Genomic DNA, 25,153 nt, shown 5'->3' with positions numbered 1-25,153 from the left:
CCGTGTCTGTGCACCCACGTGTGTGTGTCTGTGCGTGCCCATCTCCCCGTGTCTGTGCACCCACGTGTGTGTGTCTGTGCGCGCCCATCTCCCCCCTGTCTGTGCACCCACGTGTGTGTGTCTGTGCGCGCCCATCTCCCCGTGTCTGTGCACGCCCATCTCCCTGTGTGTGCACGCACGTGCATGTGCCCACCTCCCTGTTTGTGTGTGGCTGCCTCGCTGTTTTTATGTACTCACCTCCGTGTGTGTGTGTGTGTGTGTGTGTGTGCACTCATCTCCGTGTGTGTGTGTTTCCAGTGTCGGCCTCTGGGATGCAATCCAGACTAGTGAGGGTTGTGTCCCCATCTGCCCTATAATGCGGGTGCCTCCCCATGCTTTGCTATTACAGCTCCCTCTCACAGCCAGCCGGCAGCATGCAGGGCACCCCAGAGCGTGTGTGTGTAGCTGGAGCTCTGGTAGAGAACATAAGAGTGGCCAGGCTAGGTCAGACAAAGGCCCATCCAGCCCAGCATCCTGTCTGCTGACAGTGGGCAATGACGGGTGCCCCAGAGGGAGGGAACAGAACAGGAAATCCTAGAATCCAAGAGTGGGAAGAGCCCTCAGGAGTCATCAAGTCCAGCCCCCTGCTCTAGGCAGGACCAATCCCAACTAAATCAACCCGGCCAGGGCTTTGTCAAGCCGAGACATAAACACCTCTAGGGATGGAGATTCCACCCCCTCCTTAGGGAACCCAGCCCAGCGCTTCCCTACCCGCCTACGGAAATAGTTTTTCCTAATATCCAACCTGGACCTCCCTAACTGTAACTTGAGATCATTGTTCTTTGTTCTGCCTGTAACGGACCGGGCCGTGTCTGGGCACAGCTGAGGGCGTCCGCTCAGGGCGAATTGCTCAAATCCAGGGCTCCTTACAGCCCCCAGACTGGCGACCTCTCCAAACCGGCCACAAACCAGTCCCACAGAGCGCTTCAGCTGCCTGCCTGAAGCCTCATGAGCAAAACCCCTCCAACACCCCAGCAATATCCATGCCCCAGATGGCCCCGGGCCTCATACACAAGTGGGGGTTCTAGCACCCAATCCCACCTACCCCGAACAAGTTCTGTTCGGTTCCAAGAAACCAGCCACAGATCCCTGGTCAATTTACCCTCTGGACCTTACCCACAAATCACGCTGAGCCAATCCTTTAGCATCTAACAACTAAAGGTTTATTACCACAAGAAAGAAAAGCCTGAGAGTGAGGTTGTTAAAGGAATAGTACATTACATGCACCGAATCTCCCAGTCCTCGATGCAGGCTCTAGCAGAGATGTTACAGCTGCTGGTTTAAAAGTTCTTGTTGCGCATCCTAGATCAGGATGGGTTCACAGGTCTTCCGGGCTCTTCGATCCCTGCAATGCTGCCTCTGGGATGAAGTGCTGAGCTGAAGACCAAGATGGAGACCACCACATGGCCTGTTTATCCCTCCTTCCTGGTCTCTTCTTGGCTACAGCAGGTCACCTGGTCCATGGCTTATTCCTGTGCCCCTGCTGGTAGCTTTTAGGTATGAGTGACCACTCATTCTTTAGGTGTGTCCTTGGCCCATTGAGTGCTATTGTCCCACAGGGCCTCGCTGATTAGCATGTCCACAGGTCAGGCTCTGCCCACTGCTCAACTACATGCAGAGAAATATTCAGTATCTACACAGATTCCTAACTACACACAGACATTGTACAATCATATGACTAGTGTACATAGGATCAGCAGACAGTAAGCTCCTATTCAGTACCTCACATGGCCCCCTTCTATACCATTTTTGGGGCCAACACCCCCACCTATGGGTGCATCAGTGATCTGGCTGCTCCCCTCAAGATCCGGTAACGTGACACTGCCATCAGTCACTACTGTGAACAGCCTCTCTCCAGCCTCTTTGGAACCTCCCTTCAGGAAGTTGAAGGCTGCTCTCAAATCCCCCCTCACTCTTCTCTTCTGCAGACTAAACAGACCCAAATCCCTCAGTCTCTCCTCGTAGGTCATGTGCTGCAGCCCCCTCAGCATTGTGGTTGCCTCCACTGGCCCCTCTCCAATGCGTCCACATCATTTCTGTAGTGGGGGGCCCAGAACTGGACACAATGCTCCAGATGTGGCTTCACCAGAGCCAAATAAAGGGGAATAATCACTTCTCTAGATCTGCTGGCAATGCTCCTCTTAATGCCCCCTAATATGCCATTAGCCTTCTTGGCTACAAGGGCGCCCTGTTGACTCATATCCAGCTTCTCATCCGCTGTAACCCCCAGGTCCTTTTCTGCAGAACTGCTTCTTAGCCAGTCGGTCCCCAGCCTGTATCAATTCTTGGGATTCTTCCATCCCAGGTGCAGGACTCTGCACTTGTCCCTGTTGAACCTCATCAGATTTCTTTTGGCCCAATCCTCTAATCTGTCCAGGTCACTCTGGACCCCTCTCCCTTTCTTTTATTAGTTTTAAACCTGCTCCCCATTAATTTCATTTGGTGTCCTCTAGTTCTTCTATTATGGGATCTAATAAATAACTTTTCTTTATCAGCCCTCTCCACACCACTCATGATTTTATAGACCTCTATCATATCCCCCCTCGGTCTCCTCTTTTCTAAACTGAAAAGTCCCAGTCGCTTTGACCTCTCCTCATATGGGACCCGTTCCAAACCCCTAATCATTTTAGTTGCCCTTTCCTGAATCCTTTCCAAGGCCAAAATATTTTTTTTGAGGTGAGGAGATCACATTTGTACACTGTATTCAAGATGTGGGCGTCCCATAGTTTTATACAGGGGCAGTAAGATATTCTGGGTCTTATTTTCTATCCCTTCCTTAATAAATCCTAGCATCCTATTTGCCTTTTTGACCGCCGCTGCACACTGTGTGGAAGTTTTCAGAGAACTGTCCACGATAACTCCAAGATCCCTTTCCTGATTTGTTGTAGCCAAATTAGCCCCCATCATATGTAAGGTAACACCTCCTCCCTTTTTCCCTGTTTATGCTTCCTGAGCAAGCTGTACTCTTCCATACAAACATTCCAATCATGTGTATTATCCCACCAAGTTTCTGTGATGCCAACAATGTCATAATTGTACTTATGTATTAGCCCTTCCATTATTGTATGCATAGTTGGGATTATTTTTCCAATGGGCACTACTTGACATTTATCAACATGAAATTTCATTTGCCACTTTGTTGCCCAAACACTTAGTTTGATGAGATCTTTTTGGAGCTCTTCACAGTCTGCAGCTGGTCCAACAGCTTCCAGGCACACTCTGCCTTCCACAGCCTTGGTTGTACCTGCAGGATGACCCCAAAATACTCCCCGTCCTGAGGTTCCCCACAACATGCCTTCTGCAACGTCTGGTTCTTTCCTGGACAGTCCATAAGAACGCAGCTATGGCCTGCTCTGGGGTCCATCTCATGAGCTCCGCTGCCTTGTTACTGCTCCTGGAATGAGGGTAACAGATCATTCAAACTAACGACTTAGTTCCAATTACCGTGTAACTGCTGCGTGTAGCTGCGGGCAGTTAGTCCGGACTAGTGGCATTTCAAAATGGCGACCGGACGGGAACATGCAAATAAAGCCGGGATATTTAAATCCTGGGCATCATTTGCAAGTTCGAATGCCTACATTAGCCACCCTAGTTCGAACTACGGGGCTAGTGTAGACAGACCCTGATAGATGATCCAACCTGCTCTTAAATATCTCCAGGGATAGAGATTCCACAACTGCCCTGGGCAATTTATTCCCGTGTTTAACCACCCTGACAGGCAGGAAGTTTTTCCTAGTGTCCAACCCAAACCTCCCTTGCTTCATGTTAAGCCTGTTGCTTCTTATCCTGTCCTCAGAGGATTATTCTCCCTGCTCCTTGTGAGACCCATTTAGATACTTGAAAGCTGTTAACATGTCCCCTCAGTCTTCCTTTTTCCTAACTCAACAAGCCCAGTTCCTTCAGCCTCCCCTCATTGCTTATGTTCTCTGCACCTTTAATCATTCTTGTTGCTCTTCTCTGGACCGCCTCCAATTTCTCCACATCTTTCTTGAAATGCGGTGCCCAGAACTGGACACACTATTCCAACTGAGGCCTAACCAGCGCAGAGTAGAGCAGAAGAATGACTCTCGTGTCTTGCTCACAACACTCCTGTTAACGCCTCCCAGAATCATGTTTGCTTTCTTTGCAACAGCATCACACTGCTGACTCATATTCAGCTTGTGGTCCACTATAACCCCTAGATCCCTTTCTGCCGTGCTCCTTCCTAGACAGTCGCTTCCCATTCTGTGTGTGTGAAACGGATTGTTCCTTCCTAAGTGGAGCACTTTGCATTTGTCCTTATTAAACTTCATCCTGTTTATCTCAGACCATTTCTCCAGTTTGTCCAGGTCATTTTGAATTATGACCTTTCCTCCAGAGCAATCGCAACCCCTCCCAGCTTGGGATCATCTGCAAACTGAATAAGTGTACTCTCTATGCCATCCTCTAAATCGTTGATGAAGACATTGAACAGAGCCAGTCCCAAAACAGACCCCGGCAAAACCCCACTTGTTTTACCCTTCCAGCAGGATTGTGAGCTGTTAATAACTACTCTGAGAATGGTTACCCAGCCACCTTAGGCACTCGCCTTATAATAGCCCCATCTGGGTTGTATTTGCCTAGTGCAGGGCTACTCAACTTGCAAGTAGCATCTTTCACACGGACAGGTATGAATACAACAATGAAGGCAAGACTACACAACATGCAGGTCCCATGTAAGTCAGTTCTGCTGATATTGATCAAATGCAATGTTTACCCCATTTCCACACATAGGACAGCACTTTCAATGAGCAACGACAGTCCAGGAATGGAACTACTAAAACACATACCAAGAGGAGACCCTTCTATTGACTCCTTTTTTGCTTTAGCTCCCACCCGCAGGCTGCGTGTTGAGCCCTGCATAAATCCAAACCGTGGGCCGCAAACGGACCCTGGGCCACATGTTGAGTAGCCCTGGCCTGGTTTATTGCTAAGAAGGTCACGCGAGACCGTATGGAACGCCTTCCTACAGTCTAGGTATACCACATCCACCGCTTCTCCCCTAGCCTCAGGACTCCTTATCCTTCGAAGAAAGCTGTCAGGTTGATTTGGCACCATTTGTTCTTTACAAATCCATGCTGGTTGTCACCTTATTATCTTCCAGATATTTGCAGATGAATTCCTTAATTACTTGCTCCTTATCTTCCCTGCCACAGACATTAAACTGCCGGGTCTGTAGTTTCCTGGGTTGTTGTTATTTCCCTTTTTAGAGATGGGCACTTCTGCAGTCTTCTGGACTCTCTCCCGACTTCCATGACTTGTCAGAGATGATGGCTAGAGGCTCAGCTACCTCCTCTCTCAGCTCCTTCTAGGTGCATTTCATCAGGCCCTGGGGACTGGCAGACGTTTCGCTTTTCTCAGTGATTTTTAACTCGTTCTTTTCCTATTTGAACTGGAGAAGTTGGCCCTTAGGGCAGCGGTTTCCTTTGCAGACCCCTACACATGCCAAGTGGAGGTGAGACCCGTGTGGAAACCTTAGGCATTGTGTGCAGAGCCCTGCAGACAGAGAGCTGTTGTTTCAGGGAGAGCGAGCGTAAAGGGCTCCGGTTTGCTGGCATGGACTGTGTGGCCGAGGTTCCACGCTGCTGGCAAGAGCACTGGTTGGTTCCTGTGCCCCCTTCCGTCGAACGGCCACGGATCTGGCGATGGCCCCTCAGCTCTGATACCCAGCAAAAGGGGGCGCACTGGCCTTTGAGACTGGCTCGCCCGCCTTGTCTGGTGTGTCCCGCAGCTCTGACGCTCCAGGGGCCGGCGCGCCCGGCTCACCAGCGAGGGAAGGGGTATTGTGTACAAAGCTTATTGCACTGGGGTGGCAGGTGCGAATGCTGCGGGACATCGGTCACACACCATCCTGTGCGTGCGCGTGTGCGCATGAGTGTGTATCTGTGTGTGTGTGTGTGTGTGTGCGTGTGCGCACCTCTCCAGAGGAAAGGGCCATGTGCTCCATGTGTGTGTGCACGGACCCGCCCTCCCCACATGTGAGCACGTGTCCTTCCCTGGGGCACACGGGGCCCTGCCACGCTCTGGGCCCACGAGCCTGGCCGAGGTGAGGCTCCTGCCCTAGCAGGCCAGCCCTGCTGAGCCTTATCCCCGGGCAGGGCTGCCGTGTCTTGGGGCGCTGGCAGAGCCCAGTCCTGGCCGGACGGACAGGCCGGAGCAGCCTGAGCTCAGTCCCTCGTTGCTGAAGCCTCCTCCCTAGCAGGCCCCTTCTGTCTCCGCAGGGAAGGGGCAGAAGGGCCCAGCTGGGCCAACGGGGCCGGGGGCAGCATGAGAGCCCCGGGCACCATCAAGGAGCCTTGGCTGAGCTGGGCACAGTGCACCCTGGGGGCGCTAGCATGCCGGGGGCCTCTCCCTATAGGCGGAGCAAGCAGCAACCAGGCCCTGCCCCCCCCGCAGTGCTCTGCCCCCCCACAGCGCTCTGTGCAGCACCCTGCCCCCCCGCAGCGCTCTGTGCAGCGCCCTGCCCCCCCGCAGCGCTCTGCCCCCCCACAGCGCTCTGTGCAGCGCCCTGCCCCCCCGCAGCGCTCTGCCCCCCCGCAGCGCTCTGTGCAGCGCCCTGCCCCCCCGCAGCGCTCTGCCCCCCCACAGCGCTCTGTGCAGCGCCCTGCCCCCCCGCAGCGCTCTGCCCCCCCACAGCGCTCTGTGCAGCGCCCTGCCCCCCCGCAGCGCTCTGCCCCCCCACAGCGCTCTGTGCAGCGCCCTGCCCCCCCGCAGCGCTCTGTGCAGCACCCTGCCCCCCCGCAGCGCTCTGTGCAGCGCCCTGCCCCCCCCGCAGCACTCTGTGCAGCACCCTGCCCCCCCGCAGCGCTCTGTGCAGCGCCCTGCCCCCCCCGCAGCACTCTGTGCAGCGCCCTGCCCCCCCGCAGCGCTCTGTGCAGCGCCCTGCCCCCCCGCAGCACTCTGCCCCCCCCCCCCACAGCGCTCTGTGCAGCACCCTGCCCCCCCGCAGCGCTCTGTGCAGCGCCCTGCCCCCCCGCAGCGCTCTGCCCCCCCACAGCGCTCTGTGCAGCGCCCTGCCCCCCCGCCCCCCCACAGCGCTCTGCCCCCCCCCCCCCACAGCGCTCTGTGCAGCACCCTGCCCCCCCGCTGCCCCCCTGCCCCCCCCGCAGTGCTCTGCCCCCCCCCCCCAGCACTCTGTGCAGCACCCTGCCCCCCCGCAGCGCTCTGCCCCCCCCCCCCCCACAGCGCTCTGTGCAGCGCCCTGCCCCCCCCGCAGTGCTCTGCCCCCCCCCCCCGCAGCGCTCTGTGCAGCACCCTGCCCCCCCGCAGCGCTCTGTGCAGCGCCCTGCCCCCCCGCAGCGCTCTGTGCAGCGCCCTGCCCCCCCCCCTCCCCCCCCACAGCGCTCTGTGCAGCGCCCTGCCCCCCCACAGCCCTGCCCCCCCACAGCGCTCTGTGCAGCACCCTGCCCCCCCGCAGCGCTCTGTGCAGCGCCCTGCCCCCCCGCAGCGCTCTGTGCAGCGCCCTGCCCCCCCGCAGCGCTCTGTGCAGCGCCCTGCCCCCCGCAGCGCTCTGTGCAGCGCCCTGCCCCCCCGCAGCGCTCTGTGCAGCGCCCTGCCCCCCCCGCAGCGCTCTGTGCAGCGCCCTGCCCCCCCGCAGCGCTCTGTGCAGCGCCCTGCCCCCCCGCCCCCCCCACAGCGCTCTGCCCCCCCCCCTCCAGCGCCCTGCCCCCCCGCAGCGCTCTGTGCAGCGCCCTGCCCCCTGCCCCCCCCCCCTTGCGCCCTGCCCTGCCCCCCCCCGCAGCGCTCTGTGCAGCGCCCTGCCCCCCCGCAGCGCTCTGTGCAGCGCCCTGCCCCCCCACAGCGCTCTGCCCCCCCGCGGCGCTCTGTGCAGCGCCCTGCCCCATGGACCTTTGCGTTGTGTTTCCTAGGGACCCCAACAAGCCGGTGCCCCAGGACACCAAGTTCATTCACACCAAAGCCAACCGCTTCGAGGAGGTGGCGTGGTCCAAGTACAACCCGCGCGACCAGCTGTACCTGCACATTGGGCTGAAGCCGCGCGTGCGCGATCACTACCGCGCCACCAAGGTGGCCTTCTGGAAGCACCTGGTGCCCCACCTGTACAACCTGCACGACATGTTCCACTACACCTCCACCACCACCCGCGTGCCGCCGCCCGAGGCCCCGCCCAACGCGCACGGCACCCGCCGGCCCAACGGCAAGGGCTGGACCACCCGGCGCCCCGCCATCTCCCCGGCCTACAACAGCGAGAGCCCCCGGGAGCCGTGGAGCCCGGAGCAGGAGGCCGGCACGCTGCTGATCGAGAACCCCCGGGACTACTCCACCGAGCTGAGCGTCACTATTGCTGTGGGCGCCTCGCTGCTCTTCCTCAACGTGCTGGCCTTCGCGGCACTGTACTACCGCAAGGACAAGCGCCGCCAGGACACGCCCCGCCAGCCCAGCCCCCCGCGCAGCGCCCCCAACGACGCCAGCCACGCGCCCCCGGAGGAGATGGGCCGGGCCCACCACGAGTGCGAGGCCGGGCAGGCGCACGAGGCCCTGCGGCTCAGCGCCCTGCCCGACTACACGCTGACCCTGCGCCGCTCCCCCGACGACATCCCCCTCATGACCCCCAACACCATCACCATGATCCCCAACTCCCTGGTGGGCCTGCAGACCCTGCACCCCTACAACGCCTTCACCACGGGCTTCAGCAGCGCGGGCCTGCCACACTCACACTCCACCACCAGGGTATAGCTCGGGCAGCTCGTGGCCGGACACACCCCGGGCAGCCGCTCGCCCCCTCCTCTTTCTTTTGTCAAGTGCTTCGGCCCTCTGCACCCAGCCGGCAGCACCCGCGCGGGCCGGGAGAGGGACCCTGCGGCGGAGCCGTGCTGCTCGTGGCACCACCCAGAGCCCTGCCCCCACGCTGGCCGCTGCTTGGGCATTCGCTCGCCGTGGACCTGTGGGCAAGCGCGGAGCTTCCCGTTCCAAGTGCCACGCAGGCGGCTCCAGCCTCTAGAAGATGTGGTGTGAAGCAGCTGCCTTGGGGTCTCGGTGCCCAGTCCGTGTGGGGCGGGGGGCTCGGTGCCCACTCCCGCACTGTCAGGAGGCTCGGAGCCTGGTCTGGCAGCCAGCCCTGGGGTGGGGTCAGCACCGCTGCTCCTCTGGCCGCAGAGACTCTTTTGTGCTGGGTGTGTCTCTGCAGAGATGTTTTTTAAGCAGATTTTAGTTCTTTACACACTAACGGAGTCGCCGCGTTTTGTCCTTTGTAAAGATTTTAAACCAGGTGTCTCAATAGGACGTAAAAGAGCCACTTAGATTTGCAGCATCTGCCGGGCTGCTCCCCCCCTGCCAGGACCCGGCTCGCTGCCTCCCCAGAGAGCCCGTCTGTGCCATGCCCAGCCCAGCAGCCTGGGCCCGCAGGGCACCCCCACCAGCTGCCAGGCAGCCACTTTTGTATTTTTGATATTTTTCTCTCCCCGATCATGCCTCTGTGTTTGAGCTAAATAACGTGCGAGATGGGCCGAGTGTGAGCGTCGCCCTGCACTGCCAGCAGCTACGGCCGCCCACCCTGCTGCTCGCACCTCCTCCCTCCCCGCTGCTGGCCATGGTCCCCCATCTGTGTTCCCTGCTACCGCCCCTCATTGTCAACCCGCTAACCCTCCTCAATCGCAGCCAGCTGCCGGCTGCCCTGCCTCCAAATTCGCCGGCTCCCCCCTACCAGTTCCCTGACCGCCCGTCCCCGCCGGCTCCCCCCTACCAGCTCCCTGGCCTCCCGTCCCCGCCGGCTCCCCCCTACCAGCTCCCTGGCCTCCCGTCCCCGCCGGCTCCCCCCCTACCAGCTCCCTGGCCGCCCGTCCCTGCCCGGCTCCCCCCCTACCAGCTCCCTGGCCGCCCGTCCCTGCCCGGCTCCCCCCCTACCAGCTCCCTGGCCGCCCGTCCCTGCCCGGCTCCCCCCCTACCAGCTCCCTGGCCGCCCGTCCCTGCCCGGCTCCCCCTACCGGCTCCCTGGCCGCCCGCCCCTGCCGGCTCCCCCCCACCAGCTCCCTGGCCGCCCGTCCCTGCCCGGCTCCCCCCCTACCAGCTCCCTGGCCGCCCGTCCCTGCCGGCTCCCCCCCTACCAGCTCCCTGGCTGCCCGTCCCTGCCGGCTCCCCCCTACCAGCCCCCTGACCGCCCGTCCCTGCCGGCTCCCCCCCCACCAGCTCCCTGGCCGCCCGTCCCTGCCGGCTCCCCCCCTACCAGCTCCCTGACCGCCCGTCCCTGCCGGCTCCCCCCCACCAGCTCCCTGACCGCCCGTCCCTGCCGGCTCCCCCCCACCAGCTCCCTGGCCACCCGTCCCTGCCGGCTCCCCCCCACTACAGTTCCCTCCACTAAATGCCTCTGCCCACCTATGTCCTCTGCCAGCTTCCCTGCGCCACCCTCTGCAGCACTTGATTTTGTCACTGCACTGCCATTGCGAATGTGACTGCCCTCTGCTAGGAGCCCCCTGGCCCACTCAGCCTGGGCGGGGAGGGCTCGGCATGGGCGAGGGGCAGTTTTACCGAGGGCTCAGCTCAAGCCTTGCTGGACATTTCGCCACCTCCAGAAAGCCCCCAATAGCTGAGCAGGTGCCACTCAGGAGCAGCTGGGGCTGCAAGGCTGGGCCTGGGGGTGCACAGGGGGAGGACGGGGGCACCGGCAGGGCTGGGCCTGGGGGTGCACAGGGCGAGGACGGGGGCACCGGCAGGGCTGGGCCTGGGGGGCACAGGGCGAGGACGGGGGCACCGGCAGGGCTGGGCCTGGGGGGCACAGGGCGAGGACGGGGGCACCGGTAGGGCTGGGCCTGGGGGGCACAGGGCGAGGACGGGGGCACCGGTAGGGCTGGGCCTGGGGGGCACAGGGCGAGGACGGGGGCACCGGCAGGGCTGGGCCTGGGGGGCACAGGGTGAGGACGGGGGCACCGGCAGGGCTGGGCCTGGGGGGTACAGGGGGAGGACGGGGGCACCGGCAGGGCTGGGCCTGGGGGGCACAGGGGGAGATGAGGCACCGGGAGGGCTGGGCCTGGGGGCACAGGGGGAGGACGGGGGCACCGGCAGGGCTGGGCCTGGGGGGCACAGGGGGAGATGAGGCACCGGCAGGGCTGTGGAGGACCCAGGGTTTGGGTAGCAGGGCCATGCAGTGAAGCTGGGTGACATGAGTTTCTTCCATTCTCTGTGCTGCAGAGGCCCCGGGTCCCTGGGCCTGGGCTGTTGGCCGCAAGCTGCCCGTGCCCGTCCCTCCAAGGAGCACACTAGGGCTGTGCCCCAGGCTGCCCCAGAGTACCAAGGGGGGCCCGAGAGACGCCCTTGGGCCAGCACCTGCCCACGTGTTACCTGGCTCCAGACATCAGTGGCCCTAGCCCAGTGAAGGGCCAGGGATTAACCCCACTCCCACAGAACAGCCTGTGCCCACCCCCCGTCGGGTCGGCCGTGGGCCTGGGGCCGTGGGCCTGGGCAGGGCTCCCTGCCGCCGAGGGGCAGAGCAGCCCAGGAGCCGGCGGGGGCAGACTGTATTTCTACCGTGGCGGCGCAGAGTAACAACGCCCAATAAACCAGAAATGCTATTTTGACGTGGCCTTGGCGTGTCCTGTGAGCTGTGCGGGGCCGCCAGGCTAGTGGAGCCACCTGCCCCGTTCCAGAGCCAGCCTCACAGGAGCTGAGGGGACACCACATGGGGATGGGGCAGCCCCTGGGTTGCGGCGGTGGGAGGGGGGCAGCTGGCTGCAGGCAGGGCCGGAGGAGCAGAGGGTCCCAGTGTGTTAAATCTCCACTCGCCCCAGCCCAGCCCTGGCCCCCGCAGCCGCTGCTCAGTGCTGGCCCCACCCGCCAGCCCCGCTCCACTGTGCCCCTGCTCCTGCTCCCCTGGCATCTGCCCCCCACCGTGCCCATCAGGTGACCTCAGGGCGCCCAGGGTCTATGCAGAGCTGGGACTAGCCCTGCGTGGCCCGAGCTGCGGGCCAGGCCCAGGGGCCCCGTGTAGGGACATGGCCCCAGCAGGGCTGACACTGCCATGGTGCTGGGCTCCCACACACGGAGCTGCTGGGGCCCGTGGCTACGGGGCGCCCCCCGGGAAGGTGCCTCCTGTGCCAGGCTGGCTGGGGCCACGTGGCTCAGCTGCCTCTGGGCCACACAGGACACCGGGGCCGGATGTTCCCTGGCGTTTGTGCTGGGCGGGGTCTCCCAGCCCCGCTGCACGAGGCTGGCCTGCAGCAGTGGCCATGCTGCTCTCCCTCCCCGGCGGCTCTGCCCCCCGGCCGGCCTGTGCTGCACCTGCCGGGGCTGGGGGACGTGGAAGCGACTTGCTGGCGTGGGGGTGGGGGCCTGCCTCGGCCTGGTTCCACTGGCTGCCCCGGCCCCCAGGCGCCGAGCGGAAAAGCGGCTGGTTTCATTTCTCCTCAACGTAATTTCTAAAAGGGTTTCCATAGAAACCAGCGTGGGGCCTGGCTCTGCCCTGGCACAGGCCTGAGCTGGGGCCAGGAAAGCAGCCGTGCCCCACCCGCCTTGCCACCCTGTGTCGGGGCAGCCGAAGCTGCTTTGCACCCTGGGGAGCCGCGACGCCAGGGTCGGGCTGCAGCCCTCACAAGCCTGGGTCAGGGCCAGGGTGCCCCCCGAGCTGCTTACCTGGGTGGCTCCCAGCCAGCAGCCCTGCAGGACCTGGAGCCAGGCGCCATGCCTGTGTGCTGGGTGGGCTGCTCCACGTGGCTCTGCTCCAGCACTGGGAGGGAGGAGGCTTCGCTCGCTGCTCCTGCTGCCATCAAAATATCTCAGCTCCTCTTGGCCAGAAATGTCCCTGTCCCTCCCCAGCATCCAGCGCAATTGGCAGCCGGCAGCGTGTGCTGCTGTGCTGTGCGGGGGCTGGGGCCGGCCCGCTACCCCCCTGGAGTGGCCCTGCTCTGCCCCGGGCTTCAGCCCAAAGCCCAGTCGCCGGTGACCAGTTGCGCGGCGTGCGGGGCTGGCATTTAAGCCCATCTGGGTGCGGGGGCTCATGCAGGGACATGGGCACGGCATCCAGGCTGACGGAGCCAGGCTGGGCAGGAATCCAGCGCCCCCGCGGCTGCCCCTGCACCGATAGGGCAGGTGCCCTGGAGTATTGCTCCAGCTTCCCCTCGCTGTCTGCACGCTCCGCGCCCCCACCCACAGGCCAGGGCCCGGACCGGACCGGGGAGAGCGCCGGCTGCTCTGGGGCCGGGACATGGAGGAGGCTGCTGCAGGACGCCTGTGGGCAGCTGGGCATGGGGCAAGGCACCTGGGTAGGAACTGGCTGCATGGCGCTGCCACCCAAGGGCCCCACGGCTTTGGCCCACTCACCCACCATCGGGGCAGGGCAGTGGGGCCAGACCTGGGTGGTGCTGCAGGCTGACGTGTGGGGTCCCAGCACCCCGGAGCTTCCCCTGCCTCCAGCTTAGCCCCTGGGCATGAGCCTAGCGGGCTTAGGAGCTAACCCAGCCCCACCCAGGGCACCATGAAATGCCCCAGGGACAAGCTGTTCCAGAACTGCCCACTAGGGGGCACTGTCCTCTGCAGGTGCTTGACGTAGCTCTGAAGCAGGGGGCCAGCCAGGAGGCTAGGACCACCCCATACAGCCCCGGCCCTGCCCCCTCATCCCCTGCCCCTGTGCCCCGCCCCTCCTGTGCCCTGCCCCCTCACACCCTTCCCCCCGTGCCCTACCCACTTGCCCCCTCCCCCTGTGCCGCACCCCCCTTGTCCCCTACCCACTCCTCCTGTGCCCTGTCCCCTCGCCTCCGCTCTCTTGTCCCCTGCCCCCTCCCTCACCTCCTGCCAGCCCCCTCACCCTGCTGCAGCCCCATCAGATGCCTGTTGAGCGCCCCCTGTCTGTGGGGTGCTGCGGGGACAGCTCAGTTTGTTCTGCGCCCGGCCGGCCATGGGGTGGGGTTGCTGCCTTGTGAGCGCCATTCCCATCGCCCTTCGCTCCTGGGGCAGCACGTCGGCCCAGAGCAAACGCCCGGTAGCCCTGAGGGGCCAGACCGCCGGCATGACTCCCCTGCAGCCCTTGGGGGAGGCTGCTCGCCCGGCTCAGGGAACACGGGGCCGGGACGCCGCTGAGGGGGTCAGTTCAGGGTGAAATGCTTGGAGACAGAAATGCTCCTCCCAGCCCAGCCCGGGGTCCCCCCGGCCGGCACCAGACCAGTCCCACCGAGCCCCCACTGGCCAGCGCCGTCCCCTTGCGGGCCAGCGTGTGTGTCACCAGCAGCCGGGCGCATGTGAAACCAGATCTCAGCACAGTGACAGGGCCTTCCAGTCCCCAAGGCCCAGAACAGCGCCTCTCGCCAGCTAGCGCAGCCGCGCCGGCCTCCAACCGGCACCGCCCATGTTGCGCCTCCGAAACACTGCTCACGCAATCGGGCCCGGGCGCTGGTGTGCAGGGACAGAGCAAACCGCAAGCTGCCGTCGGGCAAACCCGCCCGGGGTGGGTAGGTGGCCAGACGGGTTCAACAAAAACACTGGACACGTTTGCCACGACACCACAGCTGAGTCAGAACATCCCCGCCACGTCTTGTGTCGCTTTTCCAGTGCGCAGTGAGTTTCCTGAACAGAAAGCTCAACTACCTGGCACCCTAGGGATGGGCCCGGCGAGCCTTTGTCTGGAGCTTCAGCGCCTTGCACCGCGCCTGCAGCGGCGGAGGCAGGAACGTTCCCTGGGCTCGGCTCTCGGCCACGTGGAGGGACGTGCGCCTTCTCGCTGCGCGCAGCGTGGAAACACATGGGCGAGTCCAGGCCGACAGGGCTGGCCGTCCACAGGGCGCTCCTCAGCTGTGGGTGGCACCGCCCAAGGCCCACATGACACATGACTTCTCTTACAAGGGCCCGGCCACGCCCCTGTTGGGGTCCCCCAGAAGCAACCAGCCAACATGCAGCAGGTCACGCGAATGGCGGCGCCATCACCAGCCAGTTCTGCACTGGCGCACACATGCACGTGCACAGGGCCGGCCTTAGGCCGATTCATCCAATTCCCCGAAATCGGGCCCCGCGCCCTGAACCCAGAAGTGTGCCGGCCATGCCTCGGCCCTGGAGGAGCAGTGCGGCGGCCTGTGCCATAGGAGCTGTGAGTTGTTCCCTGCGTCGCAGGAGGGGGCCAGGGGTTAGCTACCTCTGGGGTGTTGCGGGGGAGGTAGCTGGGGATTTTTTGTTTGCCGTTTTTTTTTCCTCAACCTAAATTGCTGCGGGGCCCCGTTGAAACGGTTTGAATTGGGCCCTGCACCTCCTAAAACTGGCCCTGCGTGTGCACACAGGCGCACACTCGCGCACACACACGCACACACACGCACACGCATTCACACCCTGCTTCTCTAGCCACCCAACCGGCCCTGCATGTGCACACAGGCGCACACTCGCGCACACACACGCACACGCATTCACACCCTGCTTCTCTGGCCACCCAACCGGCCCCTTTTCCTCAGTCAGGGCTTCGGCCTGACCCTGCCTGTGGCCTGCACCAGAGACCTGGCCCTGAGCAGCGAGGTCTCCCCGGGCTGCGGCTCAGCCATTGGCCAGCTCGTCCGCAGCCCTGCCACAAGCCAGTCTGTGACATGAGCAAAGACTGAGGGGGCCCAGCCACAGTCGCCCGGGGCTGGGCTGGCCTGGTACCCTGACGAGGCGTCTCTGCCACACGGCTCTCCAAGCCCACAGCAGCCTTGGGCTCAGGCAGCCTGTGAGGACGGGGGAGTTTTGAGGGTACCAAGGGGGGGTTGCACACAGGGGCGCTCAATGCAACCAAGGCCCAGCTGGAAGAGAATGACCAATCACGGGGCCGGGATCCTGGCCCAGTGGGGAGCAGCCAGACCCCCCCCCCCCCCCAGGAGCGTCTCAGGCTCCCAGAGGGCTGCAGCCCGCTGAGGAGACGGGACAGCTTCCCAGGGAAGCCCTGCCAGCCACAGTTCATCCAGGGCAGGGTCCAGCCCAACAGAGCTCCAGTGGCTGCAGATCGAGCTGTGGATGAAGGAACTGGAAGTTCAGGACCGAGAGAGGCAGCGGCAGCATGAGTTGGCCATGGCAGAGCAGAGAAGCGGCGGGGCCCGGCTGCGCCAAGTGCGGACGGTCCCCAGGGTCCTGGGGCGGCCAGACACTTGGAGAAGCTCGTGGTGGCCCAACTGAAGGACGTGGGCAACCTAGACGGGTTCCTCAGCTCCTTTGAGAGGGCCTGTGGACTGCAACGGGTCCCCCAGCACTGAACCAGGAGGCGACTAGGTAGTTCGAACTAGGTAACTACCGTTACTCCTCGTGAAACGAGGAGTACCGGTAGTTCGGAATAGGAAGCCTAGTTCGAACGACCTAGTTCGAGCCCCGTGTAGCCGCGCTGCACAGGGTTCAAACCAGCCGGGATTTAAAAATGGCGGCTCCCCGCTTATGCAAATGAAGCCCGGGAAATTCAAATCCCGGGCTTCATTACCAAGTGCGGTATGCATACATTACCCTCCTAGTTCGAACTAGCGGGGTAGTGTAGACATACCCCCAGACACAGAGAGGCAGACACACACACACACACACACACAGAGACACAGAGGCTACGTCTACACTGGCAGCTTCTTGCGCAAGAACTCTTTTGCGGAATGTGCATGTGCTTTTGCGCAAGAGCATCCATGCCAGTGTGGACGCTCTCCTGCACTAGAAAGCTCTGATGGCCATTTTAACCATAGGGCTTTCTTGCACAAGAAATTCATGTTACCTGTCTACACTGGCCTCTTGCACAAGAACAGTTGCACAAAAGGGCTTATTCCTGAGCGGGAGCGTCAGAGTTCTGGTGCAAGAAGCCCTGATTTTATACAGTAGAACGTCAGTTTACTTGCGCAAGAACACGCGGCCAGTGTAGACAGGCAACAAGTTTTTGCGCAAGATTGCGCCAGTGTAGACACAGACAGACAGACACAGACAGAGACCGACACACACACAGACTAACACAGACAGATACACAGACAGACACACACACAGAGGCAGACACACACACAGACAGACACGGGCAGACACACACACAGGCAGACACACACACACAGGCAGACACACACACAGACAGACACAGGCAGACACACACACACAGGCAGACACACACACACAGGCAGACACGGGCAGACACACACACAGGCAGACACACACACACACACACAGACAGACACAGGCAGACACACACACAGGCAGACACACACAGACAGACACAGGCAGACACACACACACAGGCAGACACACACACAGACAGACACGGGCAGACACACACACACAGGCAGACACACACACAGACAGACACGGGCAGACACACACACACACAGAGGTAGACACAGACAGAGACTGACACACACACACACACACGCACACACACACAGACACGGGCAGACACACACACACAGGCAGACACACACACAGACAGACACGGGCAGACACACATACAGACAGACACAGGCAGACACACACACACAGGCAGACACACACACAGGCAGACACAGGCAGACACACACACACAGAGGCAGACACAGACAGAGACTGACACACACACACACACACACACACACACAGACACAGGCAGACACACACACACAGGCAGACACACACACAGACAGACACGGGCAGACACACACACACAGGCAGACACACACACAGACAGACACGGGTAGACACACACACACAGAGGCAGACACAGACAGAGACTGACACACACACACACACACACACACACACGCACACACACAGACTGACACAGACTGACACAGTCAGACAGGCAGGGGCCAGACGATCTGTGTGGCCAGACTTTGGGCTGGTAACGTCACTTGGGGCACATGCACCGACCTGCCCTGGCTCCCCACTGCCCAGTGCCTGACCCCTGGCCAACCCTCCCATGGGCCCGCAGTCAGGCCCACCCCACACTCTAGGCCCCTCCGCCTGTGGCCTGCTCCCTGCGTGTGCCACGGCCTCACCTGGCCAGCGCCAGCCCCGCACCTGCCACCCAGCGAAGATGCTGGCGTGGGGGCAGGGCTGGGCTCCTGGTCCTGGACCCCCAAACTCAGCACCTTTGTAATGGCCGATTGCCCTGCCCTGGCCAGGTGGCGAGTCAGCCGAGAGGTATGAGCCGGCCGCTCTGGTGGGGCCCTGCTGGGACCAGCCTCTCCCCGTTCCCTCGGCCGCCTGTGCCACGGAGCCTGCCCCCTGGGCACAGCGCAGCGGAGAGGGGCCCTGGGGGTCAGTGCGAGCGTGGGGCCGGCTGCTCCGGGGCTCACCATGAGCCGCTGGCCCCCCGGCACGGCGCCGCGCCCCACGCAGCTTCGCCCGGCGCCCGGTGTCCGCCTGCCCCCTCAGGCGCCAGGCTGGGGCCAGGTGCTCGGGTCTCACCTCCTCTCGGGCCGGCCCAGCCCCAGCCCCAGGCCCTGGCAAGCCCGGCTGCTCGTTACCAGCCTGCAGCCACCTGGGCCCAGGCTATTTCCCTGCCCGGGGCCAGCTGCGGCCGGGTGCTGGCAGGGCGTGGCTGCTCCGCCATGGCCTCGCTGCAGCTCCAGCAGTTCTGCTGCCCCCAGGCCAGCGCTGCCACCCGCCTGCTGCGGGGCTTCCACCCGCGCCTGTGGAACGGGCTGTGCCTGGGCAGCGCCGCGCTGGGCCTGGCTGGGCTGCTCCTGCAGGCGCTGGCCAGGCGCCGGGGCCGGGGGGCCGGCAGGGGCTCCGAGCGCAGGCTCCACGCGGCCAGGGGCATCGTGGCTGCCATCACGGCCAGCAGCTGGCTGGGCACGGCCGGTGAGAGCAGGCGACTGCCCTGGGCCCCGCCCTGCCGCCGGGCCGGCTCTCCCGGGGGCCCCCCCCGCCCTGCCGCCGGGCCGGCTCTCCCGGGGGGGGGGTCCCTGCCCTGCCGCCGGGCCGGCTCTCCCGGGGGGGGCCCCCGCCCTGCCGCCGGGCCGGCTCTCCCGGGGGGGGCCCCCGCCCTGCCGCCGGGCCGGCTCTCCCGGGGGCCCCCCCGCCCTGCCGCCGGGCCGGCTCTCCCGGGGGGGGGGTCCCTGCCCTGCCGCCGGGCCGGCTCTCCCGGGGGGGGGGTCCCCCGCCCTGCCGCCGGGCCGGCTCTCCCGGGGGGGGCCCCCGCCCTGCCGCCGGGCCGGCTCTCCCGGGGGGGGCCCCCGCCCTGCCGCCGGGCCGGCTCTCCCGGGGGCCCCCCCGCCCTGCCGCCGGGCCGGCTCTCCCGGGGGGGGGGCCCCCGCCCTGCCGCCGGGCCGGCTCTCCCGGGGGGGGCCCCCGCCCTGCCGCCGGGCCGGCTCTCCCGGGGGGGGCCCCCGCCCTGCCGCCGGGCCGGCTCTCCCGGGGGGGGCCCCGCCCTGCCGCCGGGCCGGCTCTCCCGGGGGGGGCCCCGCCCTGCCGCCGGGCCGGCTCTCCCGGGGGGGGCCCCGCCCTGCCGCCGGGCCGGCTCTCCCGGGGGGGGCCCCGCCCTGCCGCCCGGCCGGCTCTCATGACGGGGGCTGCCTGGCTTCCTCTTCCCGACAGGGATCCTGACCCGCTCTGTGCTGTGGCTGGCAGACCCCCCTGGCTCCGCAGGCGAGTCCCCAGCAAATGGGACAGCAGGGTTTGCCGGGCCCCTCTGCACAGTTGCTGTGGTATGTGGGGTGAGCCCCAGGTGGTGGGCTGGGGCCGGCTGGGCCTGGGGGGGGCAGGGGCTGGGCTGGGGCTGGGCTGGGCCTAGGGGGCTGGCTGGGCCTGGGGGGGGGGCAGGGGCTGTGCTGGGGCCGGCTGGGCCTGGGGGGGCAGGGCCTGGGGGGCCGGCTGGGCCTGGGGGGGGCAGGGGCTGGGTAGGGGCTGGCTGGGCCTGGGGGGGGCAGGGGCTGTGCTGTGGCCGGCTGGGCCTGGGGGGCTGGCTGGGCCTGGGGGGGGCAGGGGCTGTGCTGTGGCCGGCTGGGCCTGGGGGGCTGGCTGGGCCTGGGGGGGGCAGGGGCTGGGCTGGGGCCGGCTGGGCCTGGGGGGGTAGGGGCTGGGTAGGGGCTGGCTGGGCCTGGGGGGGGGGCAGGGGCTGGGCTGGGGCCGGCTGGGCCTGGGGGGGTAGGGGCTGGGTAGGGGCCGGCTGGGCCTGGGGGGGTAGGGCAGGGGCTGTGCTGTGGCCGGCAGGGCCTGGGGGGCTGGCTGGGCCTGGGGGGGGCAGGGCCTGGGGGGCAGCTTTGGGGATCGGGTGGCAGATGGGGCTGCGAGAGGGGCTGGGGCTGGGGAAGCTGCGGGGGCCTTGGCAGGGGCTCTGGCTCTCTGGCGGGCGGGTAGCAGGGCAGGGCACCTGCCTCTCACCATCCCCTCTGGCCTCTCAGACGTGGGTGCAGTATTTCTACACGGCCCACTTCTGGGCCCTGTTCTGCTACGCCCTGGAGGCTGTTCGGCTGCTGCGGAGCCCGGCGGGCTGCAGGTAGGGCCCCCCCCCCGTTATTCCCTTGCTCAGGAGCCCGGCCGGCGCCCCAGGGCCCAGTTCCCTGCTGGGCTCCCCGGCCAACCCCTCTGCTCTTGTGCCAGGTCCCTGACTCCCTACTGCCTGCTGTGCTGGGGCCTGTCCAGCGCCCAGTGCCTCTGGGGCCTGCAGCAGCTCCTGGACCCTGCCCCCCACAGGTACGGCCCCCGCCCCCTCCCAGCAAGGCCCCCCAACCCCCTCCAGTAGGGCCCTGCCCCCCACAGGTACGGCCCCCGGCCCCTCCCAGTAAGGCCCCCCCAACCCCCTCCGGTAGGGCCCTGCCCCCCACAGGTACGGCCCCCGCCCCCTCCCAGCAAGGCCCCCCAACCCCCTCCGGTAGGGCCCTGCCCCCCACAGGTACGGCCCCCGGCCCCTCCCAGTAAGGCCCCCCCAACCCCCTCCGGTAGGGCCCTGCCCCCCACAGGTACGGCCCCCGCCCCCTCCCAGCAAGGCCCCCCCAACCCCCTCCGGTAGGGCCCTGCCCCCCACAGGTACGGCCCCCGCCCCCTCCCAGCAAGGCCCCCCCAACCCCCTCCGGTAGGGCCCTGCCCCCCACAGGTACGGCCCCCGCCCCCTCCCAGCAAGGCCCCCCCAACCCCCTCCGGTAGGGCCCTGCCCCCCACAGGTACGGCCCCCGGACCCTCCCAGCAAGGCCCCCCCAACCCCCTCCGGTAGGGCCCTGCCCCCCACAGGTACGGCCCCCGGCCCCTCCCAGTAAGGCCCCCCCAACCCCCTCCAGTAGGGCCCTGCCCCCCACAGGTACGGCCCCCGGACCCTCCCAGCAAGGCCCCCCCAACCCCCTCCGGTAGGGCCCTGCCCCCCACAGGTACGGCCCCCGCCCCCTCCCAGCAAGGCCCCCCCAACCCCCTCCGGTAGGGCCCTGCCCCCCACAGGTACGGCCCCCGCCCCCTCCCAGCAAGGCCCCCCCAACCCCCTCCGGTAGGGCCCTGCCCCCCACAGGTACGGCCCCCGGCCCCTCCCAGTAAGGCCCCCCCAACCCCCTCCGGTAGGGCCTGTGCCCCCGCCCCCTCCAGGTGAGACACAGCCCTGGTCCTGGCCCTGCCCCCCACAGGTACGGCCCCCGGCCCCTCCCAGTAAGGCCCCCCAACCGCCTCCGGTAGGGCCTGTGCCCCCGCCCCCCCCAGGTGAGACACAGCCCTGGTCCTGGCCCTGCCCCTGCCCCCCACAGGCTCACACCCTTCTCCCCCAGGTGTGAGTGGGGGCGCCCGCTGGGGCAGGCCCTGGCTGTGGCTCACTACGCTGCCGCCTACGTGCCGCTCTCCCTGGCGCTTTGCGTGAACCCGCTGCTTCTCGCCAGGGCCCTCCGTGCAGGTGAGCCCCCCCCGGCAGGGCGGTTCTCCCCGCCCCCCCCCCCTCCCCCCCCCCCGGGCAGGGCGGTTCTCCCGCCCCCCCCTCCCTCCCCCCGGGCAGAGCGGTTCTCCCGCCCCCCGCCTCCCTCCCCCCCCCCGGGCAGAGCGGTTCTCCCTGGGCCGGGGGGCAGGCGCACCAGGCTAACACCTCTGCCCTGCAGCGCCAGCCCTGCTCCGCCGGCAGACGGGGAGGTACGGAGCCAGCGAGCGGCTCCAGGAACAGCAGCTCAGGAGGAGGTTCACCAGCATCACCATCACCTTCACCGCCTGGTAGTACCCTCCTGCCACCGGCACCTCGCCCCCCCCCATCGCCGGCACTGCCCCGCGGCCTGGCAGCCCCCCCCATCGCCGGCACCTCGCCCAGCGGCCTGGCAACCCCCGCCCATCGCCGGCACCTTGCCCCGCGGCCTGGCAACCCCCCCCCATCGCCGGCACCTCGCCCCGCGGCCTGGCAGCCCCCCCCCCCATCGCCGGCACCTCTCCCCGCGGCCTGGCAACCCCCGCCCATCGCCGGCACTGCCCCGCGGCCTGGCAACCCCCGCCCATCGCCGGCACTGCCCCGCGGCCTGGCAACCCCCCCCCATCGCCGGCACCTTGCCCCGCGGCCTGGCAACCCCCCCCCCAGCCCATCGCCGGCACCTCGCCCCGCGGCCTGGCAGCCCCCCCCATCGCCGGCACCTCGCCCCGCGGCCTGGCAGCCCCCCCCCCCCCATCGCCGGCACCTCTCCCCGCGGCCTGGCAACCCCCGCCCATCGCCGGCACTGCCCCGCGGCCTGGCAACCCCCCCCCCAGCCCATCGCCGGCACCTCGCCCCGCGGCCTGGCAACCCCCCCCCCAGCCCATCGCCGGCACCTCGCCCCGCGGCCTGGCAACCCCCCCCCCCAGCCCATCGCCAGCACTGCCCCGTGGGCTGTAGCGCCCAGCCGGGCTGCCCGCTTTGGGGGGGGGGCTACTGTGCCTGTCCCAGGATCAGTCAGCGCGGCCCCTCTCTGCTGCCCACAGCTGGCTGGCGAACGTGGCCAATGACGGGTTGGTCCTGCTGGAGCCTGCGTGGCGCTTGGAGACCCTGCAGCTGCTGCACGTGGCCACCCTGTCCTCCTGGAGCATTGTGGTGGGAGCAGGCACAAGGGTGCCATGGGAGGGTGGGGGCAGGAGGGCAGGCGGCAAAGGGGGGTGGGGTGCCCTGGGGCTGGTGGGGGGGACGTGGGGAGGGGGTTGCGGGACAGGGGCGCCCTGTGGCCGGGTGGGGTGCCCTGTGAAGGGAGGGGTCGTAGCTACGGCGGATGCGGGGTGAGACCAGTAGGGCAAGGACCATGCTCGGCTAATAGGGAACCCCACATGCTGCGCCGAGGTGCCCCCTGCCTCCACCCCTCACTGCCCCCCCTTCCTGCAGGCCCTGCTGAACCCTGTGTCGGGACCGCTGCTCTCGCTGGCGCTGGCGGGCTGGCAGTGCCCGGGGGCGACGGGCAGAGCAGCCACAGCAGCGAGGACGCTCCTGCCCGGTGGCTGCAGCCGGCCTGCAGCACCCCTGGGCCCTCCTGGGTGAGTGGGCTGCGGCGTCCGCCCAGGGGCTCTGCGGCCAGCCTGCTCAGGGCGAGGGAGCCAGGCCCCTGCCTGTGCCACGGGGGCATGCAGCTTGCCAGGCTGGCTGGGGCAGCTCGCGCTGTGGGGCTTGGGCCCTCCTAAAGCTGGCAGCCTGGGCCTGGGGCCGCAGGGGTGGGGGCCTCCCCCTGGTTCTGGTGCCATCGGCATCTTGTACAACACCCCAAAATGAGCCAGGCTGGGGGAAGGGGGAGGCGCAGTGGGGCTCAGCTGTGCGTGGGGCAAAGGGGCCCTTGTCAGGCCCAGCTCGTCCTGCCCTCAGCACCTCCCCTGTCTCGCCCTCCCCTGCAGGGTTGGTGTGGGGCGGCCCAGGTGGGCACGGTGCATCCTGCTTGCAGCGACGGACGGAGGCGCTGCCCCCGCCTGCACCAGGGGGACTCGCCGGCCGGCGCTGGGCTGTGAATAAAGGCAGCTGAGCCCCCAGCGCCCGCCACAGACATGGAGCTGCCTCTGCCCCCAGCGGCTCTGGGGCCCAAACTGCACCCTAGGCCCCACCCTGGAGCCGGGACAGGAGCTGAGTTTGCATTTCTACCTGGGCCGAGCCTGGGCTCCGTTACCCGGCCCCCCCCCCCCGCTCCACCCTCAGCTACAACCTCCCGCCCCTCCTGTCCCTGGCTACACCCCTGCACACTCCCCCCTCCACTCTGGCCACAGCTACGCTCCCTGCCCACCCCCGTCCGCAGCTACACCCCCACAGGCTCCCTCTCTGCTCCGCCCAGGGCTACACCCCCACACGGCCCCCTCCCCCTCGCTCACAGCTACATACCCACATGCTCCCCTGTCTTCCCCTGGCTACCCCCCACATCTTCCCTCTGCCCACGGCTACACCCCACGTGCTCCCCCCTCCGCCCATGGCTACAGCCCCACACGCTGTCACGTTACCGGAGTTTAAGGGAAGCAGCCAGGTCACTGCTGCACCCATGGTGGGGTGTTTGCCCCCAAAGTTGATACAAAGGGGGCCATGTGAGGTGTCAAACAAAAGCTTATTGTCTACGGATTCTGTATATGCTCTTCATATACTTGTATAATATCTGGGTGAGGAATTATGAAGATGTATCTGTGTCAGTACTGGACACTTCTCGGGCTGTGGCTGAGCAATAGACGAAGAATGCTCAGCCTATGGACGTGCTAATGAGCAAGTCTCCAGGAAACAATGGCCCTGTATAGGCCAAGGACACCCCTCAGGAATGGGACTGACACCTAAGAGCTGCCAGCAGGGACACAGGGAAAAGTTTTCTGTTAAAAGTATTTGCGGAAAAGAGCGTCTCGATTGGCACGGACACGTTTCTTCAAAAGCACGTTTTGCGGAAAAGCATCCGTAGCCAATCTAGACGCGCTTTTCCGCAAAAAAGCCCCGATTGCCATATTCGCGATCGGGGCTTTTTTGCGCAAAACAAATCTGAGCTGTCTACACTGGGCCTTTTGCGCAAAAGGACTTTTGCCCTAATGGGAGCAGCACAGTATTTCTGCAAGAAGCACTGATTTCTTACATGAGATCGGCAGTGTTCTTGTGGAAATTCAAGCGGCCAGTGTAGATAGCAGCTGCTTTTGCGGAAAAACTTGCCAGTCTAGACACAGCCGTCATGTCCGGTCCCAAGAAACCAGCCACAGGCCCCAGCCAATTTACACTCTGGATCTTACCCACAGATCACACTGAGCCGATCCTTTAGAATCTACCATCTAAAGGGTTATTACTAAAAGAAAGAAAAGCCGGAGAGTGAGGTTGTTGAGGCGAATACGTTACATGCATTGAAGCTCCCAG

The 25,153-nt window shown here is 65.4% G+C and overlaps 2 protein-coding genes across 5 annotated transcripts in view; both read left to right on the top strand.

The window, feature by feature from the left end:
• The window catches only part of NLGN3 (neuroligin 3), a 121,504-nt gene extending 109,915 nt beyond the window's left edge, over positions 1-11,589 (top strand). For all 4 annotated transcript variants that reach the window (XM_075915673.2, XM_075915672.2, XM_075915671.2 and 1 more), the window contains one exon: positions 7,926-11,589. In XM_075915673.2, coding sequence (XP_075771788.2) covers positions 7,926-8,751 — 826 coding nt within the window. In that variant the 3' untranslated portion in view covers positions 8,752-11,589. The remainder of the gene's footprint in view (positions 1-7,925) is intronic.
• A 6,533-nt stretch (positions 11,590-18,122) lies between these two features.
• Positions 18,123-24,558, top strand: LOC142823905 (G protein-coupled receptor 143-like). The gene is made up of 9 exons (XM_075915668.2): positions 18,123-18,744; positions 19,480-19,589; positions 20,286-20,380; positions 20,485-20,577; positions 21,630-21,751; positions 21,951-22,059; positions 22,792-22,900; positions 23,183-23,331; positions 23,683-24,558. Exons 1-9 carry the CDS (start codon positions 18,492-18,494, stop codon positions 23,795-23,797), a joined length of 1,155 nt encoding a protein of 384 aa, XP_075771783.2. The 5' UTR covers positions 18,123-18,491; the 3' UTR covers positions 23,798-24,558.
• The last annotated feature ends 595 nt before the right edge of the window (positions 24,559-25,153 follow it).

The sequence above is a fragment of the Pelodiscus sinensis genome, chromosome 13 (genome assembly GCF_052426305.1).
Source record: "Pelodiscus sinensis isolate ZL-2025 chromosome 13, ASM5242630v1, whole genome shotgun sequence".
Taxonomy (NCBI): Eukaryota; Metazoa; Chordata; order Testudines; family Trionychidae; genus Pelodiscus; species Pelodiscus sinensis.
The sequence above is the reverse complement of the archived record's forward strand: the minus strand, read 5'-3'. Positions and strand labels throughout refer to the sequence as shown.

Bases quoted from the DNA above. Each gene is read 5' to 3' on its own strand.
- LOC142823905 (XM_075915668.2), top strand. From the start codon at position 18,492: ATGGCCTCGCTGCAGCTCCAGCAGTTCTGCTGCCCCCAGGCCAGCGCT. The intron at 20,381-20,484 runs GTAGGGCCCCCC...CTCTTGTGCCAG, and splicing joins CGGAGCCCGGCGGGCTGCAG to GTCCCTGACTCCCTACTGCC. The intron at 23,332-23,682 runs GTGAGTGGGCTG...CCTCCCCTGCAG, and splicing joins GCACCCCTGGGCCCTCCTGG to GGTTGGTGTGGGGCGGCCCA.